Here is a 22,765-nt window from a genome sequence, read left to right on the forward strand (position 1 = left end):
TTTAATTCCATGTTTCCAAGAACATTCTGAAGCTTCCTCATACATGAGAACATTATTAAATTGGATTTCAAATAAATAATTCTATTTGATTCTATACATATCTGGTATATAATAGTAATAATTTCCTGAAACTTAAATCATGAACCCAATAAGTTCTTCAAAATTATCTTTCCAACGGATGAAGTAGAATGAAAATAAAACAACAGTATCTCATTTGTCTCATGATCTTTCATTATCTTAAATATCAATGATGCATTATATTAAACTCAACTCCTGAAACCTTTAGAAATTTCCCACCAAAAAAACATACAGAATGTTCTTTAATGCCTCCTTCATGTCTTGTTCTGAAAGTTATAGATCAGAGGATTAAAGAATGGAGTTGCCAAAGCATAAAACAAGGTCACAAATTTCTGCATCCCAGGATGGTCACCAGATCCTGGGCTAACGTACATCACCATGACTGAGCCATAAAACAAGGACACCACAGCAAGGTAGAGGCACACATAGAGAAAGCTTTATGCCTCCCTGAGCCTGAGGTAACCTGTAACACCACATTCAGAACCCAGAAGTAAGGGCCAAGGATGTACAGGAAAGTGAGGAAGATAATGAGAGAACTAACAATACCACGGGTAAGAAACGTTCCAGAAATTAGAGCACAGGACAATGCCAACAACGGCGCCAGATCACAGAGAAAATGGTCAATAGTATTTGGCCCACAGAAGGGCACCTGAGATACTAGGGTTAGAGGGATCAGTAACCAAAGAAAGCCACCCACCCAGCAGAAAACCACTAATTGGGCACATAGGTGATGGCTCATTATAGTGGGATAGTGCAAAGGTCTGCAAATAGCAAGAAATTGGTCAAAAGACATCACTGACAAAAAAAAAAAAAACACTCAGCAGCACACATGGAGAAGAAGCAGAACTGGAGCAAGCAGCCAGCAAAAGAGATACTCTTGATCTGGGAGATGATGTTGGCCAACAATTTTGGCACATCAGAGCAGATATAGCAGATCTCCAGGAAGGAGAAGTTGGCCAGGAGACTGTACAAAGGCGTATGGAGTTTCCTGCTCAACCACACAGCACAGATGATGGACATGTTCCCCATAGAGGGTCAGGAGGTAGATGAGGGAAAATAGCACAAAGAGGAGGATTTGGATCTCTCTGTGGCAAGCAAAGCCCAAGAGGTTGAACTCACTCACAGACCCAGAGATATTACTAGTCTTCAGGATCCTCATTGGTTTGACTTGTGAAGGTAAAATGGATAGTAAGAGCCACAGAAATAATAACACTATTTTTCTTCTTCCTGGTACAGAGATACGTGTTTGTTTTTCTCAATTTAGGTGTGTGAGGTTACTGTTTCCTTTAGAGGGGTTGGCTCTTCTTTTCTTTCCATCTCCCTTTCTTCCTCATTTATTCAGTCAACATTTATTGAGCACATACTATCGTCAAGTAAGGAGCACTGGTAGCGTAATGGTTACAAGTTGGGCTGCTAAACTCATGGTCAACAGTTCAAAACTACCAGCAGTTCCGTGAGAGAAAGATGAGGCTTTCTGCTCCTGTAAAGATTTACAGCCTCGGAAACCCTGTACAGGGTTGCTATGGGTCAGAACCGACTCAACGGCTCTTAACAACAACAACACTGTCAAGTACTCTACCAGAAGATAGAGAATGAACAATAAAACAAGCTAAGCCCCTGCTCTTATTAAACTCATATAAAATATATTTTGTTTAAAGCTACTTTAAACAGTTGCAAGGTCATTGTAGGATTGCTATATAGATGGATTTTTTTAAACTTTTTATTGTGTTTTGAGTGAGAGCTTACTGAGCAAAGTAGTTTCCCATTCAACAATTCATTCATACTTTGTGTGTGTGGCATTGACTGCAATCCCCACAATGCAACAACACTCTGCTCACTTCTCCCCCATAAATACTATATCCATTTGTCCTTGTATGTGGCATTGACTGTAATCCCCACAATGCAACAACACTCTGCTCACTTCTCCCCCATAAATACTATATCCATTTGTCCTTGTATGTGGCATTGACTGTAATCCCCACAATGCAACAACACTCTGCTCACTTCTCCCCCATAAATACTATATCCATTTGTCCCTTTTTGCCTTCTGAACTTTATACGTGGGTGAATTTGCCCTTCTGATCAGGTGTGGTTAATTGTTCAAAGAAGTGTGTACCTCCTTGGTGTTATTATTGAATAGAACTTGAAGACTCATCTACTGTCTGGCTGAAAGTTGAGCCACCAGGATGGGGATAAATTCAATTCCAGGCCTAAAGGACGTCTAAGGGCCATAATCTCGGGCTTCTACCAACCCCTATTTCTATCTATATAAAGGGATTTTAAGAGCTTAAATCTGATTGGAAGATATCTTAAGATATTTACCTTGAAACCTCATTTGCATAGCAAGGAAAATGTTGTGTATGTTTACAAGTGGCAACTTCATGGGATTAGGGGGTGGTATGGCACTATGGGTTAATGCGCCAGACTGCAAAGCCGTTTGAACTGCAAGGTTGGTAGTTCAAGCTCATCAGCTGCTCCTTGGAAACCCTATACAGGGTCACTATGGGTCAGAAACGACTCGACAACACTTAGCAACAACAACAAATTATAAAGTGGATGTTAGCACCCCTTCACTGGCATCATGGTGTTCCCATTGACATGGTGACAGTAGGATATGATGAATCAAAACATAGTTTTCTGTAGTCATTCTGAAACATGGAAATGGTAGTCATCTGGAAAACATTAGGAAAGACTTTTGGGGTGGGAGATGCACCTTGACCACAAAGGATACATTTTTCAAGAGCAATGATTGAGACAAGTTAAGGTTTTGATATAACAAAGTATATTCAGGGAAGAGTCCAAAATAATAAAAGTTACAGGACTTGTAAGAATGTGGTGAGTTATAAGGTACAAAGATAGAGCCAAATGGCAGAATTATTTGCCAGTCTGACTAGCCCAACCTTAGTTTGTCAGTCAATGGAAAACAGGAGATGATCTAGAAGAGAAAGATGATCAGAGCTTTATATAAGTACCATTTGCAAGGCTAGTTGGTGCTTACTATCATTACATCAAGCTGATTCTGATTCATCAGCATCCATATAGGGTCTCTGAGACAGTAAATCTTTACGGGAGCAAAGAATCTCATCTTTCTCCAGCAGAGTGGCTGTTGTACTTGAACTATTGACCTTGCAATTAGCAGTCCGGAGCTTATCCAGTACTTATTCTACAGTGCCACCAGGGTTTCTTACTATATGGTACAAGGTAATAATATTAGCAAAGATTCCCTAGGTGGTACAAAGAGTTCAGGGATTTGGCTGCTAACTATGAGACCCTAACTAAAAAATACCAAAGGCTTGGGCATCTAGAGGGCTCAGCAGGAAAAAGTTACAAGTGATTATGTGCAGATAACCTGGGAAAGGCTACAAGTGAGTGACAGCCCCGTCCCTGAAAAACAACATATGCTAAGCTATGATAACTGCTACATTTTGCTTCTGTAAATAGCTTGCTTGCTTAGCTCCCCTTCGGTAAAAATTCCATCTTATCCCAACCCCAGTATATAAACCCCTTGCTGTAAGACCTCGAGGCTGCGGCCATTACTGAAGTGGCACAACCCCTGCACAGGAATAAAGCTCTCTGTTTCAATTTGGCCTCCAGGTAGTGGTGCCTGTTTGCTGGGGTATAACACTAACCAAAAGGATAGAGGTTTGAGTCCATCCAGAATGCCTTACAAGAAAGGCCTGATCATCTGCTTCCAAAGTATCAGTCATTAAAGCTCTCTGGAGCACAGTTCTATTCTGACACACATGGGGTAACCAGGACTTGGAACAGTTGATTCCCCAGCCTCCAATTTTCTATTGCATCTTTTTAATCTAAACATTATATTGCATGAAATAAAGTAGCTACTACTTACAAAGCTTTCCTTTCCTATAAGTCACACAATTGGAGTAGATTTGCAATGCTGCTATCTGTGTGGAAGAGAACAGTAAATATCAGAGTTAGCCATATTAATTATTGTCAACGTCTTAAAAGAAAACTTCCCTATTTTCCCATCTGCTAGGAATACAATTCCTATTTAGATGATCTGTAAAGACAAAATTAAAATCCAACAAAACACATTTTTTAATCCCAAATCTAATGTCTTGTATAGGAGAATAATCATAAAATTTTATATTCATTTTTCATATTTATATATGAAACAAAATAGACCCTGATTCACAGGAGACAAGTTGCTGCTTCCTGTGGCCCACATATCCTAAATGCAGTTCAATGGTCTGAGATGTTAGTTCTTTGGTAAACATCTACACAGATGTACTTTTGAAATTTTACTCAGGGAATACAACAGGCCAAGGATCCCTCCATTACCCATTACTTATTCCATCTAGATTATGAGATTTTATCTCTGGAGACCACAAGCCCAGGAACAATGGGGGCAATTAACATGCACAACACAGATCTGAGTTCTTTCCTCTTCAGTGATTATCATATTGGAGATGAAAACTATGTGAATATGCAAAAATGCATGTGTGGACTCTTTTTCACACCCACAAACACTGAGGCTTTTAACACAGTAGTACTTCCTCCAGAGTTACTTTTTCTGACCTTTAGAAATTATCCCTTAGGTAACAAAGCTTTTCCACATAATCTTGGCATCCTAAACTCAAGAGTATCCCATTCCTATTGTTCAAATGGCAGTTTAAAGACTTCCCTCAATATATCCAGGCTGATCCTATTTCAGATATCCACAGAACTACCTGTCTCCATTTCTTATTAACTCCTTATTTCCGTAAAACAGCAGGATAGGTGTTCATCAACCAATAAGTTAAGAAATCAATTGTATGACAGAGACACATCTAGACTACATTTGTAAAACCTCCCTTGCAGGTGGGATCATATTACTGAGTTCTAGTCAGTAGAACGGAGTCCTGGTGTGGTACTGTGGGTTAATGCGCTAGACTGCAAAGTTGGTTTGAATTGTAAGGTCAGCGGTTCAAGCTCACCAACTGCTCTTCAGAAACCCTACCACAGTCACTAGGGGTCAGAACCAATCCAACAGCACTTAACATCAACAACAACAACAACAAAATCAGAAGAATATAATTTAAATGGATGTACAACACTTTTGGTCTTATTCATAAACAATTGTAAAAATTGCATGAGGGTGGCATCTGACCGCCTCAGATTTTACAAGGGAAAAAGACAATCAAAATCAACATCAGCCCAAGGTTGATTCTTATGAGGCAAAAGAATTTATCCCTCTAATCTACTTACCAATTTCTAGCATTAACATCCTCATACAGCACTCGCAACTTCTCTACTGGATTCAATAATCTATTGCAATTGCCACACAGAACTCACAGACAATTATTGAGTTTATTAGTGTAGTTAATAGGTTATGATTCAGGATCAGAAATACTCAGGATACACTTATTTTATTAAGACAGTCTCTTCTCTAGTCATCAGCCTTTCAGTTATATAGCTCCTTGGCTTTCTTCAGCTCTGCTGATAAATGCCTAAAAGGCACTCCACTCTGCCAGGAAACCTCAGCCTGAAGACACTCAGCTCTAGCTTCATGGGTGGGCAAACCTAGCTCCCCATACAATTGCTGAGAGGCATCCCACTCCACCAGCAAGCTTCCTGTCTGAAGACGCTCAACATTTTCACTCCATGGGCCAGAAAACTTATCACTCTGTCTTATGTCTGTTCTGCTGCCTCAGCTGCAACTGCTTCTATGTCACCACTTCTCTGAATCTGCTTCTTGCTGTCTCACAGTCTTTAGTGACACAGCTGTCCATCTCCTAGATCAAGGAGGTTTGGCACAGGAATATCAGGTCTAAAGGATAAGCCTCATTTCTGGTGCTTATTTCTTGGTAATAGTGAGATCACCCTTTCTGCATCTCAGATGGCTCACTTAAACCTAGTGAGATGGCAAAACTGACCAACCCCACATTAGATGTCCATATACTTTATTTGCATAGTCTCACTTTAAAGGTACCATGTATCTTATTTACATAATTAGCAAACTATCCAATCTTCTTAGTGGGACATGAGCACCTCACATTTGCATAGTCCTGCCCAGTTATTAGAGTCCTGGTGTGGCGCTGTGGTTTAATGTGCTGGACTACAAAGCTGTTAGAACTACAAGGTCAGCAGTTCAAGCTCACCAGCCACTCCTGGGAAACCCTATACAAGCTTACACTGCTTGCAGAGCAGGAAGTAGGGAATATAAAGCCTCATTTTCTCCTGTATTACAGAGACAAAAAAAAAAAGAATCCCCAAATGCATTCAAAATGAAAGCATCAGGGACAGAAGTCTGAGATTTAGGGGAAATGAAGAGCAAGAGAAAGGACTTTCTGCCATCACTGTTCCCGTTTTCCAGTCAGTGCTGGAATCAACTGCTTCTTCAAAGAACAGATGTCCATATTTCATGAACATGGGAAATGGAAAAGTATGTGTTAGATTTTGAGTTTGAAAATATGAGTTTAAAGAAGTACCTTTCTATCTTAGAGTTTCTTGATAGAAAAGACACTATCAATTTCCAATTCTGTCCATTTGAAAGGCAGAAGAAAATGAGAAGATTGAGAATTATGTCACATCCATATGATCCTTTTAATATTGTCTCAATTTTGGTGACCATTATTCTAAATTGCATTGTTCTGCTTAAAATAAAATGTAAGAAAGAAAAGCAAAACATAAAATTCAAACTAATGCCATTTTCCTTTCATGTCTTTTAGAAAAGAAGACTAGACAGAGGGATTGTGACTCCCTCCAAACAAGAAAAAGAGTATCAATGCTAATCCCTCCAGAAGCTGATGGTCACCATTCCTCATAACGTTGCAGTCAACTTTTTAAATTTCATTTTTACTCCTAATCCTGGGTTTATGAAATGGAGCTGTTCATCCAAAAGTAAAATACAGCCTTCAGAATGTCCCTAGGAATTTTCCCTTCTCCCTAACTATGAAACAGAGGCCTACTTCACTGGTTTAAATTCAAGTAGCAAGTGAAGGAGAGAGGATGTCCTACAGGTAAGTCAAACGTAGCATAAATAGGAGGCTTCCTCAAGGTTTGAAGCATTCCTGTAGTGAAAAATATCAAAATTCTTAGGGAAGGTAAAAGACATAGAAGAATAAATACCCTCAAGCACAATACTTTACAGTGTTGGGGTTTTTTTTTTTCAGATCACAACAATAATATATGCTATTCATAGAAATTTTGAGAACTATAAATCCATTGCCATCAACTCAATTCTAACTCATAGTGACCCTATATGAGAAGAAAATGAATAACCCATAATCCAACCATGCATTACTTGTTGTTGTTGTTGTTAAGTACCATAGAGTCGGTTCCGATTCATAGTGACCCTGCACAGGGTTTCCGAGGCTGTAAATCTTTATGGGAACAGAATACCTCATCTTCTGTGGAACCACTGGTAGCATTACTAACCACTATTAATTTTCAGTTTTGTTTCTTTCCAGGATTTTTTTCCCTATTTCATTGTATGTATTTATTTTTTCTTCATAAGTCTTTATCAGGAACTCTATAAACCCTGTCTAGGTAGAGAATTCTATGAAGTATAAAGAACACATAAACCTTTGTTTATTCAGTGGGTCATCATTATCTTCTGAGGAATTTTTAATTTCCTGTCCCACCCCATCCCTTCTGAATGAAAATCTGCATTTTAACATGATTTCCAAGAGGCTCTTATGCACTGCTATAATAAACATCTTATTGCTAATGTTTTCCACACCTCTAATTTATATTTGGACTCCTGATGTGGCACTGTGGGAGAAGCATTGGACTACAAACCTCAAGGTCAGTGGTTCAAACCCATCAGTCACTACTGGGAAACCATATGAGTTGGAACCAACATGACAGCACCTAACCACTTAACCTACAATTTACATTTAATAGGTATAAACGTTTCAAAGACTGGGGATTTCTAAATTGCCTGCCAAAAAGAAATTTTTTCCTGTTTATATTCCTTCTAACAATTTTTCTGACTATCATTTCATGCACCTTCATCACAATTTCTTATCTTTGCTAATTTGATAAAGCAAAAGAACAAATACAGCTTTCATATTTAAATTAAGATATTAAAATATGAAGATTATAGATTAAACTTCCAGAATATATACTATTGTAAATTCATTCCAAAAATTGCCCCTTATCTCTATGGAAAACAATAGTATTTCTAATTTTTCAAACATTTTACCCTTCAGGTAAAATATCCATTGCATTGAAAAGTGTATGAGGATACAATAGGCACTCCGTAAACTTTTGTCAAATTCTGGAGAATGAAAGAAAAAAAAAATGTAACCTAAAATTGAGCAAGGGTGCCAGTTTTTTGGACTGTTGGTGAGGCACTATAGGATCAGCACTGGATTTCAAACCAAATGGTTAGCTGTTCAAACCCACCAGCTGCTCCTTGGAAACCCTGTACAGGGTGGCTATGAGTCGGGAATGACTTGATGACAATGAACAACCAGCTTTTTAATGGCACAAAGGTAAAAATCTGGAAGTTGTTTCAAAAAAAATTTTTTTATGAACCATCTGTTTAATAACATATGTTGGAATGTTGTCTAGAACTACAGCATTATTTTCACCATCTTTTTCTTTAGCCATTTATCTATCTGTAGCTTTGTATCTATCTATAATTGTCTAGTATAATCTGTTCACCTAGAAGGAGGTTTAAGTGGCATGGCAAAGCATTTCCTTATGTTCTACCTAAAATCTCAGTAAATATAAATTATGCACACACAAGGAATATTTATCAGACTTATGGACAGTAAAAATAGAAAAGATAGCTAATGTTTTGAAAATCAACCTCAAGCCTAAAAATATTTTTTTTAACTTTTTTGGTGAACTAAATGGAGGTTTACAGGCAAGATGATCAGTTTTACATTCAACAAATCATACACTATTTCATCTCAATGATTGCAATCCCCTCCAAAGAATAATAGTTATCCTGCTTCCTCCCTGTGGCTCCTATTTCTATTCCACATGCCTTCCTTTCCATCCCTTCTCACCTTTGTCCTTAGGTACATGTTTCCCCTTTGATTTTGAATGATTCATATTGAGCATACCTCCCCCTATATACCTATCTACTGCTTGACTGGAAGTTGAGCCACAGGGTGAGTTCTTTTCCAGACCTGAAGAGTGATAAAGGGCTGAGTGGTCTTTCCAGACCTGAAGAGTGGTAAAGGGCTGAGTGGTCTTTCCAGACCTGAAGAGTGATAAAGGGCTGAGTGGTCTTTCTAGACCTGAAGAGTGGTAAAGGGCCATAGTCTCAGGTTCCTCCAGTCGCTTTCTGACCAGTTAAGACTGATCTTTTTCTTTCTTTTTTGTTTTTTAAATAAGTTTGAGCTTTTTTGCATATATTTGGCCACTCTATAGCAGACCTTCCAATGTGATCTCCTTTAGAGCAATTGGTAGTGTTAGCTGAGCACCATCTGGCAATGTTAGCCATGCATCATCAAAGATCTTAATTAACTGAAATACTTGGTAAAATTCCATAATTAACATTCCACACTTCAAAAACCCAACTGCACAAGCATTACAGAAGGACAATATGGTTCTTAAAAAGCTCTTGTGTGCACACACTAAGGACTTTGGTAAAAAAAAAAAAACAAGCTCAATACATCAAAAGTGCAAAATTGCAGACCTTAAAGTTAATGTTAACTTTAGTCTGCATGAGTTTCTAAAACAAGGGCCTTTATAGTATCACTTTTCTCTTAATCAGTCAAACAATATCAGGAACTGCAAGATCAGTTAGTAACATCACTCTTTCAGAAGTACCTGACCAATAAAAGGAAGTCAACCAGGATGATAAACACCTGGAAATTGTGTCAGATTCAGTTAAAGAAATCAAAAGTGCTTAGTCTAAAAAGAAAAGATTCAAAGAAGACACAAGTATTTTCCTAAAATATATTCAAGGACGGCTGTGTAGACTTATTCTGAGCATCAGTATAGTGTAGAAGAAAGAACACAAAACTTGCCCAGTGAAGTTACTTGGTGTCTTGTGCTGATTAGAGCATCTGTCATTGTTGAAGTATTAACAAGGATAATGCATGTTCATAATCCTAACAGACTGTGTACATATGATAAACACATTGTTATTTATATTGTTGTTGTTAGATGCCATCAAATTGGTATCAACCCATAGTGACCTTAGGCACAACAGAACAAAACACTGCCCAGTCCTGAGCCAACCGCACAATCGCTTTAGCCCATTGCTGCAGCCACTGTGCCAAACCATCTTGTTGTGGGGTTTTGCTGACCCTCCACTTTATCAAGCATAATGTCCTTCTCCAAGGACTGGTCCATCCTGATATGTTTGAAAATAAAAACAAAAGGGGAAAAAAACTACAATTCCACCTAAGTGGTGTGATATGAAAGGTACTTAAAGACTCCACCTCCTCCCCTTCATATGATGTCAAAAGCACCAACATGATTTATTTTATTAGTTGGATGCACTTTTTCCTTGGGAGGAGAGGGATTACCATATTAGACACTGACACTAAAAGTCCTTTTACATAGTGAGAAAAGAGTAAACTAGAAGCTATAAAGCATGAACTCTTGGCCTTTGTTATTTTTGGTTGAGGCCTCAGACATTTAACAGCTTTGAACCTTCATCTCCTCATATATGAAACAGAAGTAATTATCTTTGCTATTGATTCCCTAAAAAATAATTGAGAAAGTCCAAAACAAGATAATAGAATTTTTGTAAGGATTAACTTGTCCTAGACTGATCCGCTCCAAGCTTCCTTCCCCAAAAGGAAGGAAATATTTTAATTTCTGTTTTCATTTTAATTCTAAGAAACTTTTCAAAAAGTTTTGCCAATATTTACAACATTGGTTGACAGTTGTGTGTGTGTATAAAATCTATAGGAGAAAGGTGTGGCAGTGTGTTTCTATAAAGATTTACAACTTTGGAACCTTATAAGGCAGGTCTAGTCTGTCCTATAGGGTCAGTATGAGTAGCAATCCACTCAACAGCATTGGATATAATTTGTAAGTAAATAGTCATATGAAAAGGAAAATGCTCAACTCTGTATTGTTAGATGTCCAGTTCTTTAAAAATAAAAGCCACTGGTCTCCACCTTCTCCCTGTCTTTAGAGAACTCACTCTTCTATGGAGGGGTCAGGAGCTATAATGCCCTTTATAAAATATAATTTCTGCTGCATTCTTCACAGGATAAAAGGAAATGACCTCAGAAGTCAGAAATGTTTCTCTTACTGTGAGTGAGTTCATCCTCTTGGGCTTTTCCTCCCACTGGGAAATACAGCTCTTCCTCTTTTCCATATTCCTTGTGACATACATCCTGACCCTCCTCGGAAACATGGCTATTGTGTGTGCTGTGCACTGGGATCGCCGACTCCACACCCCCATGTACATGCTACTGGCCAACTTCTCCTTCCTGGAAATCTGCTACGTCAGCTCTGATGTGCCCAACATGCTGGTCAACTTCCTCTCCAAGACCAAAACCATCTCCTTCACTCAGTGCCTTCTCCAGTTGTACTTCTTCTTCTCACTGGGCACAACAGAATGCTTATTTCTCTCTATCATGGCCTATGACCGGTTCCTGGCCATCTGCCGCCCACTGCACTACCCCACAGTCATGACTGCTAAATACTGTAGCAGCCTGGTCATCTTTTGCTGGGTGTATGGCTTTCTCTGGTTTCTAATTCCAGTGGTACTTGTTACCCAGCTGCCATTTTGTGGCCCAAATGTAATTGATGACTTTCTGTGTGACCTGGGTCCTCTGCTGCTTCTGGCTTCAGCCTGTGTCCCTGTCCCAGGGACTGTTCTCATATGTGGTACCATGAGCTCCCTTCTCATCTTTGCCACTTTTGCCTACATTATTGGCTCATACACCTTGGTGCTCAGGGCCGTCGTGCAGGTGCCCTCAGCTGCTGGCCGGAAAAAGGCCTTCTCTACCTGCTCTTCACACCTGGCTGTAGTGTTTCTGTTCTATGGATCTGTCATGATAACATATGTGAGCCCAGGGTCGGGACAAGCAGAGGGCATGCAGAAGTTCACTACTCTGTTCTACTCTGTTTTGACCCCCTTTTTCAACCCCCTGATTTACAGTCTCCGGAATAAAGAAATGAAGGCTGCCTTAAAGAAAGTGCTAGAAGGTTCCTAAAAATGGTTTGTGAGGTTACTGAGTCATTTCCACCTGAGCTCTACGATCCTTCTCTCAGTAAAGAGTTAAGAATCACAGCAAGTAAATGCAAATGTGTGAAAAGGACAGACGATAAAAATAACCAAATCAGCTGTTTTTGAGATGATTCCAATGCACAGTGATCCCATGTCTGTTGGAATAGAACTGTGCTCCATAGAGTTTCAATGACTGTGATATTTAGGAAGTATCTCCCCAGGCCTTTCTTCCCAGGTTACTCTGGATAGATTTGAACTGCTAACCATCTGGTTTGTAGTTGAACACTTAACAGTTTGCACCATCCAGGCACTTCAACTGTAAAATATGATTCCCTAGGCCTCTCCTCACATGTTCTGCAATTTGACTTACTTATAATCAATAAACAATATATGGGAGTTACCAAGATTCAAATAAATAACCCACCCAATTCCTAGCTTCATAATTCCTTGATGTTTTAACTCAGATTACCTTAATCTCCCCTGCACTTGAGCAAGATTACCCATTCTTCTTCTATATGACAGGTGTTAAACTGACATATACTCCATTTATCCTGCCTTTTAAAAACCCATCATCCATACCACCGAAAAAACATAAAGTCATCCAACATAGACAATACCAGTTACCTCTTCCTCCTGTGTCTTTATTTCTGCATTAATATTTCATTTCCTTCTTTTTAGTACTAATAGTTTCACCTGAACTTCTCATCCTTTCTATCCTGAAAATGTTAGTAATCAATTGTTCACTTTGTTCCTCTTACATCTTCAATATTTTATTAGTTCTTTCCTTCAGTATCAAAATATGCATGACTCTTCTCTACCTTAAAAAGATTTTTCCCATGTTGAAAATTTGAATATGCTTGGAATCAACTAGTTCAATGGACCAATGGAACATGTGGACATCAGTCCCCATGACTCTGAGACCAGAAGAACTAGATGGTCCCCAGCTACAGCTACCAACTTCTCTGAAAGGGATTACATTAGAAGATCTCAGATAGAGTGGAAGAAAATGTGGACCATAACTCAAAATTATTTTTTAAAAAGATGAGGCTTACTGGTCAGAAAAAGACTGGAGGAACCTGAGAGTATGTCCCTTGACCACCCTTCAGGTCTGGAAGAGAACTCACCCTCGTGGCCCAATTGTCAGCCAAGTAGTAGATCTGTATATACAACAAATACCTAGACAACAACAATAGTAGGATATGCTCACCATGGGATAGTCAATCATTCAAAATCAAAAGGGTAAAGTGGAGAAGGGATGGAAAGGGGGGTGGAATGGAAATAAGAACCACAGGGAGGAAGTGGGTAAACTGTTGTTACACAGAAGGGATTACCATCGTTGAGGTGAAAGAAAGCATATGATTTGTTGAATGTAAAATTGATGATTTTCTCTGTGAATTTTCACTCAATTCATAATAAAATCCAGAAGGATTCTTCCCTAGGCTATTATTGAATTTCTGATGTGCCACATGTAGGATAAGCACTGGACTGCAAACCACAAGGTCAGCAGTTCAAACGCACCAGCCACTCCTAGGAAACCCTTTACAGAGTTTCTATGAGTTGGAACTGACTCCATAGAACTTAACAATAACAACAAGTTATTCTTATTCTTGAAGATATTTTACCATTAATTTCCTTGTTGTTACTAAACTGTTCAAAAGAATCCACTACACTTATTGTTTGCATGTCTTTATTACATCCTTCCTCAATACCCTGTAAACTCATTTGCATTCTCAACACCCCATGCTTCCTTTCCTTCACAGCACTTACCACTGAAAATATGCTCTTTGGATCATCAGTTGGGCATCACTGACTCCGAATGTGTGGCTTAGTAAAATCTTATGGGGATTTGTATGCACTTTGAGAAGCACTGGTCTAAGAGAGACTCTCTAAAAGAGTTACAGTAATCACAACATGTGAAATTTCCTATTAAGACCTCTCTCCCCCTGAGCAATATTTGTCAGACAGTTGACTCAGAATTGGGGATAAGACCTGTTATTGTGGGCCATCAAGTCAGTTCAGACTCATATCATATAGGGTTTCCGAGGAGTGGCCGTTGGGTTTGAGCCACCAACCATAGGTTAGTGTTATGCTGTGTTTAGTGCCGTTGAGTAGGTTCTGACATATAGCAACCTTGTACAGGGTTTCCAAAGAGCAACTGGTGGGTTCCAAAGACCTTGCAGTTTAGACTGACTTTGTAGTACAGCACATTAACCCACAGTGCCACACCAGGACTCTAAAAGCCTACAGCACCTGGTATTCCCAGGTGGTCTCCCATCCAAGTACTAACCAAGCCCCACCCTGCTTAGCTTCCAAAATCAGACATTATCCGGTACATTCAGGTTGGAGTGGCAGTATACAGTAATGCAGTGCTTATCCATTTTTAAAACTCCCCAGGAGATGCTAATACACAGACAGGATTAGGAATCACTGCATTCACATTTAGAAATTTCCAAAGAATAGTGAATTATGGGCTGAATTGCTAGCCACAAGGTTAGAAGTTCGAATCTGCCAGCTGCTCCACAGGAGAAAGAGGAGGCCTTTCTGCACCTGTAAAGATGTGTAGCCTCAGAAACCCTATACAGGGTCACTATGAGTTGGAACTAACTTGAAGGCACACAGCCAACCAACCACAATAAACACAGAATGAGATCATATTCACTTTTCTTTTCAAAAGCCACTTTGGTACAAATTAGCCAAAATTGATTAAATGTTAATAGCAATAAGACATTTCATATCCACGCTATGCCATAGTATTGTGCGCATTAAATGAGATAATACAAACGACATAGTTGTTCTTAGGTGGCATCAAGTTGGTACTGACTCATAACGACCTTAAGCACAGCAGAATGAAACACTGCCCGATCCTGAGCCAACCTCACTAGCATTGCCACGCTTGAGTCCATCTATGCTGCCACTTGGCCAATCCATCTTGTTGGGGGGTCTCCCTCTTTTTTTCTGACCCTCCACCTTAACAAACATGATATCCTTCTCCAGGGACTGGGCCCTCCTGACAACATTTCCGAAGTATGAGAGGCGAAGACAGGCCATCCTGGCCTCCAAGGAGCACTCTGGCTGCACTTCTTTCAAAACAATCTATTGGTCCTTTTGGAAGCCTGTGGCACTTTCAGTATTCTCCTCCAACACCACAACTCAAAAGCATCAATTCTTCTATGGTCTTCCTTATTCACTGTCCAGCTTTCGCATGCTATGAGGTTACTGAAAATAACAAGGCTATGAGGTTACTGAAAATATCAGGTGCACCTTAGTCCTCAAACTGACATCTTTGCTCTTCAACACTTTTAAAAGGTCTTGTGCAGCAGATTGCCTAATGCAATACGTTGTTTGATTTCTTGACTGCTGCTTCCATGAGTGTTGATAGTTGATCCAAGAAGAATGAAGTCCTTGACAACTTCAATCTTTTCTCATTGATAAGAATGTTGTTTATTGGTCCAGTGGTGAGGATTTTTGTTTTCTTTACATTGAGATGTAATCCATACCAAAGGCTGTCCTCTTTGATCTTAAATGTTTTAAGTCCTTTTCACTTTCAGCAAGCAAGGTTGTATCATCTGCATATCGCAAGTTGTTAATGAGTCTTCCTCCAATCCTGATGCCACGTTTTTCTTCATAGAACACAGCTTCTCGGATTATTTGCTCAGCATACAAGTTGAATAAGTGTGGTGAAAGAATACAACCTTGTCGTACAACTTCCTTAATTTTAAACCATTCAGTGTTCCCATGTTCTGTTCGAACAACTGCCTTTTGGTCCAGGTACAGATTCCTCATGAGCACAATTAAGTGTTCCAGAATACTCATACTTTGCAATGTTGTCCATAGCTTGTCATGATCCACACAATTGAAAGCCTTTGCGTAGTCAATAAAGCACAGGTAAACATCTTCAATACAATACAATAACAGGTAAACATCTTCAATACAATACAATAAAGCACATAGTAAGCATCCAATAATTTGTAGGAGCTTCATCATCATTAATCTTAACCCAAAGAAATTATAACAGTGGCATTTTGAACATCATGATTATTGGATATAAGGCAGGTATTTGGGGGATTCAGACTTGCCAAAAGATTCTGAATTCAGTCATGGATGGAAGCATGATTTTATCATTAAAATTGTACACACTATTTTAGGAGAACTTTGGTCTTTTTCATTTTTCTTCCTGGTAGCTCAGAATTAATCTAACAGGATCTGCTCCACTGATGGTTGTTGTTGTTAAGTGCTGTCGATTCAGTTCCAACTCACAGCAACCCTGTATAGGGTTTCTAAGCAGCAGATGGTGAGTTTGAACTGCTGACTTGTGCTTCAAACTGACCTTGTGGTCCAGTGCTTGTCCTAGAGCATCACACCAGACTCCTGTGTTCGCTGTTGTAAGCCTCAATGCCACAATATCACAGCCAGAGCAGATTATCTACCAAGCAGCAGTGACAAAGCACTATGAATTTACTTTACATTCTCTTGAAGGATCGTTATAATTTGGAGCAAGATTGCAATTGTCCCCATCCTACCACCATTTTCTTTACATCATAAGATTGCCAAGGACAGAATTATGTTTACTTTTTACTCTTGCCTCAGTATTCTTGCCTGGTACTTACTATCACTATCAGAACTGACCCGGAATAGAAAGCCTTTTATCTAAAAAAAAAAAAAAAGAAGGCCCTCCCAAGCTGTAGAGTGAGTCAAGTCAATGGTAGTAGTGTTGGTCATGTGCCATCGAGTCAGTTCCCACTCATAGTGACCCTGTAATGGGTTTCTGAGGCTGTAAATCTTTCTAGTGATGGAAAGCCTCGGTGTTCTCCCATGAAGCATCTGGTGGACTAGAACTGCTGACCCTGCCAATAACAGCCCAACACTTACCCAACTCTACCACCAGGACTCCTGAGTGACTCAATAGGAAAGAAAATCATAACTCTAATATCAGTATGCTCGATTCCTGGTGTGGTACTGTAAGACAAGCACTGGACTGCAAGGTTTGTTTGAATTGCAAGGTCAGCAGTTCAAACCCACCAGCCACTCCTTGAAAACCCTATACAGGGTGGCTATGAGTCGAAACTGATTTGACAGCACTTAACAACAAGTGTCAACTTGAATGTTAACAAAGAAAAAGAGTCCAAAACGTGTTGACAGACTCAAAAAAAAAAAGAAAAAAAAAGAATAACATTGAATGTGAGAGAATAGGAAGAACAATAGAAACCTAGAGTTCCAACTAAGGGGTTGTTGCTGGTGTTTGTACCATCATAACAGCAACTTTCAATAGAACCAAAATAAGTATCTGCTCTAAAAATAACATGAGATGATATGATCATCACTGGAAAACTTGAGTCCCAAGAGTCAATTAATGGACTCCTAAGGGAAGAGAACTTTGGGGATATGACTGACAATTTTCCTTCATAAAGTTCCACTATTAAAATCGAAAGGAGACTATATCCCTTAGGATGAATAAGACATAGATTTCAGAGTAGCATAGATAAGTCTCTGTTCTATTGCACGTATATCACATTCCCTACAAACCAATACTGTGTGCCCAGAAACATAAATCCCACCTCTGACTGCTGGCTACCAAAGATGCCATGTCTTCCATCCTGCCTGCCGTTTGTTGCAGTCAAAACAGAAGACTACAAGTCAGATCTGCCAGTTCTATGAGGAGATGGGATCAGAATAAATATTAAGTATAAGTATTGAACAGCTCTTAGACTTGCTGTTTAGCTACACCTTCTGTTGAGAGACTGTAAAAACAACAGCACCTCAAGATACAGGAATGAATGTAAGGAGACTTACATTATGTAAGGAAGTGAGAGGTGAGGGTGAGAAAGAAACCTGATCAGTATATAAATGCTGTCTTTATTAATCAATCAGAACCTTGTTCTTTAGGGGAGCAGAGACATTGGTAAACTGTCATCTAGAAAGGACTGGGAGAGGGATTATGAAGAGTAAAGTTGAAAGAAATCCCATCTCTCCCCATTTTTAGTCATGTTTGTCTCTCCCTCAGATCAGATTGTAGCCATTGAAAACTGGGAGAGTAACAAGATAATTAAACAGACTGGATTGGTGAATTCATTTCCATTTGGTTTGCAAAGCCATTGGAATTCTCACATACCTTAGTTATGAACTATTTCTTCTTTCCTTTCTTAATTTTTCCTCATTGTTTCTTTGGCTTTGTGGGTACTCTAAATTCCTGCTACAGAAGACATATTCACATTTGCCACACCAGAGGCAATCTGTTCATTGACTAAAGAGGAGCTATAGAGCGAAGTGTGACGTGCAAAAATCCTGACTTTCTCTTATCCCATTGTTTCTCCAATTGCAATAATCAAGGTCATCCTTAAAGGTATGGCATTATGTGATGTGGAAAGCAACACAGTTTATAATTAATGCATTAATAAATACTCTTAGCTGTTTTTAAATATTAAAATGTTTGGGGCTGTATTCTGGACTTATATTTTTCTAAATAAATACCATCACTCAATTATGTCACTTGGGGTCACTTAGACCCAATTAAAGACTATGCCTCTCTAACTAAGGGGATCCAGAAATTAAATTAAGTCTAAACTATTCTGGTGTGGGGCTGTTGGTTAATGTGCCAGACTGCAAAGCTGTTTGAACTGCAAGGTCAGCAGTTCAAGCTCACCAGCTGCTCCTTGGAAACCCTATACAGAGTCTCTGTGGGTCAGAATCAACTCGATGGCACTTAACAACAATTGGTTACAAAATCTTTTTTTTAAGTTCATTGTACCTGTTTTGCTATGCTCATAATGAAAGTCACACAATATTCTAAACTAAGTCTAATTCTACAAAGGGAGTTTTAATGAAGATTTTGTATGCTTCTGAACTGCAAAGTTCTTCCTCCACTTTCCAAAATAACTCCAGCCTGTCACACCTATAATAGAATGAGAGCAATAGAGGGAAGTGGGAAGTTGTTGTTGTTGTTAGGTGCCATCAAGTCGGTACCGACTCATAGCGACCTTATGCACAGCAGAATGAAACACTGCCCGATCCTGGGCCAACCTCACTGTTGTTGCCACGCTTGAGCCCACTGATGCTGCCACTTTGCCAATCCATCTCTCTGGGGGTCTTCCTCTTTTTCTCTGACCCTCCACCTTACCAAACATGATATCCTTCTCCAGTGACTGGTCCCTCCTGACAATATGTCCGAAATATGAAAGATGAAGTTTGGCCATCCTGGCCTTCAAGGAGCACTCTGGCTGCACTTCTTCCAACACAGATCCGTTGATTCTTTTGGCAGCCCATGGCACTTTCAGAGATGGAATTCTTATCTGAAGAGTTTATGGCTCTACCATTTGTCTTTGATTCCCAGAGATCTTTGCTTGGGAGTGCTTGATATTTGTAATCATCTGCATTCATCTATAAATCAGTTAATAGGAGCCTTTCTAGAAATCCTGATACCTTAGACAAAAAAAATCTCAAAAGTCTTAAAATAAGATACCAGATCAATTGCTCACTTTTTCTACCTGTAATAAGAGTTGTAATTTAGTCCAAGGTTAAGCAGAAGTATTTTAATTTTTATGATTAAAAAAAGAATTAAATAGAAAGCCACACTGTAAATGCCTAGATGTTCCAAAAAAGTCACTGGATGGTGCAAATGGTTAAGCTCTTGGCTACTAAACAAAAGTTTGGTGCCTTGGAAGAAAGTCCTAGTGATCGGCCACTGAAAAGTCACAGCCTTGAACCCTATGCAACAGTTCTATTCTGCAGTACATGGGAGCTCCATAAATCAGAATCAGCTCCATGATAACTTGTTTTTGGACATTCCAATATGTCCTTGATGAACACTAATAAAGGACAGTATAGTTGACTTTGTTTTTTTGGTCTGAGATATCAGACAGACCTAAGTAAAATTAATAATAATATAACTCCAACACTGACTCAGAATGAAATTGAAATGCATAAAGACTGTTTCTTACCCCTTTTCTCATCTTTTGATGCATAGTGTTTGTGTCTCTGATTCCAAGATCCAAGGACTTGAAATTATATGCCCAATATTGAAGGTCTTTCAATATTTAAGGATTTTCGTATTTCCTTACAGATATTTGTAACTACTATTATTAACCTTCTTAAAACTGTTGATTGCATATAATCCTATTTTTACTTTGAGAAAATTCCAAAAGGGCAATTAGACAGAGTTCAAAGATTCAGAGTATCCGATTATATTAAGTGCTCTGAAAGTTCAACAGTCTTCAAGTGTTAAGTAAGATTATTTATTTAATAAAATAACATAATCTCTAAAATTAAAGAAACATATACCTCCTGAAAATTAAGCAAAAAGGCCATCTGAGTCATTGTCACTCTTTTCCTCTCCACCCCTTAGGAAGTCATGAATGTGTCAGGAGTCAACACCGTGACTGAATTCATATTGCTGAGTTTCCAGTGCTCCAGAAAGGTTCAGCTCTTCCTCTTCGTGCTATTCTCTGTTACCTATATCTTGACACTGATGAGCAATGGGGCTATCATCTGTGCAGTGAAGCTAGATCACAGGCTGCACACTCCAATGTACATTCTGCTGGCCAACTTCTCCTTCCTAGAGATCTGCTACATCAATACTACTGTTCCCAATATGTTAGAGAACTTCCTGTCTGAGACCAAAACCATCTCGTTCACAGCCTGCTTCCTCCAAGTCTACTTCTTCTTCTCCACGGGCATCGCTGAGACCTTCTTACTGCCCCTCATGGCTTTTGATCGATACCTGGCCATCTGCAGGCCTCTCCACTATCCAACCATCATGACCAATCATCTCTGTATGAACTTAGTGACCATCTGCTGGGTGACAGCCTTCCTTTGCTATCCAGTCCCTATCTATTTTATCACACAACTTCCCTTTTGTGGCCCCAATACCATTGACCACTTTGTCTGTGATACAGGTCCACTTCTGGCCCTATCCTGCATCCCAGCCCCTGGAATTGAGCTTTCCTGTTCTATATTGAGTTCTCTTATTATCTTCATAACCTTCTTCTTCATCATTGGGTCATACACCCTAGTTCTCAGAGCAGTGTTAAAGGTCCCTTCATCAGCTGGCAGGCATAAGGCTTTCTCCACCTGTGGTTCCCACCTGGTTGTGGTGTCTCTGTTCTACGGGACAGTCATGGCGATGTACATCAGCCCAACCTCTGGAAATTCAGCTGGGATACAGAAGATTGTAACCTTGTTCTACTCATCAGTGACCCCACTGATAAACCCTCTGATCTACAGTCTCCGGAACAAGGATATGAAGGCCGCCTTGATAAAAATTCAAATGTGCATGAAAATTGATCAGTCAAGGAGACCAAATGAATGAACCAAAATCCGACTATTATTCTCCCATTTCTATTCCCAGGTAAAAGGTAGGCTATTACTCTTTTTGTACCTATAGACCCAGACCCAATTTTATCCATGTCTGCCTAGCAAAGAAATGGCCAAGAGCACACCAATTAATTTTGCAGCATACCTGCCTACAAATTAGTCACTTGAATTAAATCATCTGGAGATATGAACTTCAAATTTTTCTCTAATAATTTCTTCATAATTTATGTAATAATTTACTTTGTCCCTGACTTCATGTTTGTGTGTGTGTGTTTTACCACTGATAAGCATATATCCCACTCTCATAGTTGGTTATCTCTGACCTAGTGTCTATACAGCAAAAACCTTTTTTAAACACAGGGATCTCACCAAATGGATACACAGAAATCAAACTGGCTACATCTGTGGGGAAAGATGGTAGAAAAGTTCTCACTACTCCTAGTGATTATGGTGGTAGTTGTGTGCCACCAAATCACTTCTGACTCATAGCAAATGGTTTCTGAGGCTATAAATCTTTTTTTTTTTTAATTTATGGAACATTTTTATTATTATCTATTGCAATGGTAGTGACGGGCAGTGTGTACAAATATTATCTATTGCAATGGTAGTGACGGGCAGTGTGTACAAAGGGCAGGGTCTTAATCAATGAAAGTTTGTTCCTAGATCATAGGAAATAATAGCAATCACTGATCCCCATCACAAATGGGGCTCAACAGGCTAACTATGCCTGATGGCATGGGATAGACACAGACAGGATGATCCAGGCAGTGCAGCACACATGCAGCCCCAGACATCTAAGGTCATCACAGACATCTAAGGTCATCACAGACATCTAAGGTCATCACAGACCTGGTATTGGTGAATCTCCGGAGGCTAAACACTACTTGTCGCTCTATTTTGCCCATAGAATCTTTTACTATTGCATACTACTTCATGTTTGTGTGTGTGTGTATCAAAAAATCAAGGCTTGAAGTTTTTCTTCAGTTCTTCCAGCTTGAGAAATGCTGAGTGCATTCTTCCCTTTTGTTTTTTAACTCCAGGTCTTTGCACATATCATTATAATATTTGACTTTGTCTTCTCAAACTGCCCTTTGAAATTTTCTGTTCAGCTCTTTTACCTCCTCCTCATTTCTTCCTTTTACTTTAGCATCTCCACACTGGAAAGCAAATTTCAGAATCAATTCTGACATCCATTTAGGACTTATCCTTCTTTTTTTTTTAATGTTTTATTGTGAATTATGTGATAGTTTACAGGAGAGAACTTTAGTTTTACATTCATTCTAT

General features: G+C 39.2%; 2 protein-coding genes and 1 pseudogene across 2 annotated transcripts; 2 read left to right on the top strand and 1 right to left on the bottom strand.

Moving 5' to 3' along the window:
* Positions 1-282: 282 nt before the first annotated feature.
* Positions 283-1,237, bottom strand: LOC102827507 (annotated as a pseudogene).
* A 9,982-nt stretch (positions 1,238-11,219) lies between these two features.
* On the top strand, positions 11,220-12,161 carry LOC102827882 (olfactory receptor 11H6-like). The gene has a single exon (XM_006877167.1). It carries the CDS (start codon positions 11,220-11,222, stop codon positions 12,159-12,161), a length of 942 nt encoding a protein of 313 aa, XP_006877229.1.
* An 8,358-nt stretch (positions 12,162-20,519) lies between these two features.
* Positions 20,520-21,476, top strand: LOC102828268 (olfactory receptor 11H6-like). The gene has a single exon (XM_006877168.1). It carries the CDS (start codon positions 20,520-20,522, stop codon positions 21,474-21,476), a length of 957 nt encoding a protein of 318 aa, XP_006877230.1.
* Positions 21,477-22,765: the final 1,289 nt, after the last annotated feature.

The sequence above is a fragment of the Chrysochloris asiatica genome, unplaced genomic scaffold (genome assembly GCF_000296735.1).
Source record: "Chrysochloris asiatica unplaced genomic scaffold, ChrAsi1.0 scaffold00444, whole genome shotgun sequence".
Classification (NCBI taxonomy): domain Eukaryota; kingdom Metazoa; phylum Chordata; class Mammalia; order Afrosoricida; family Chrysochloridae; genus Chrysochloris; species Chrysochloris asiatica.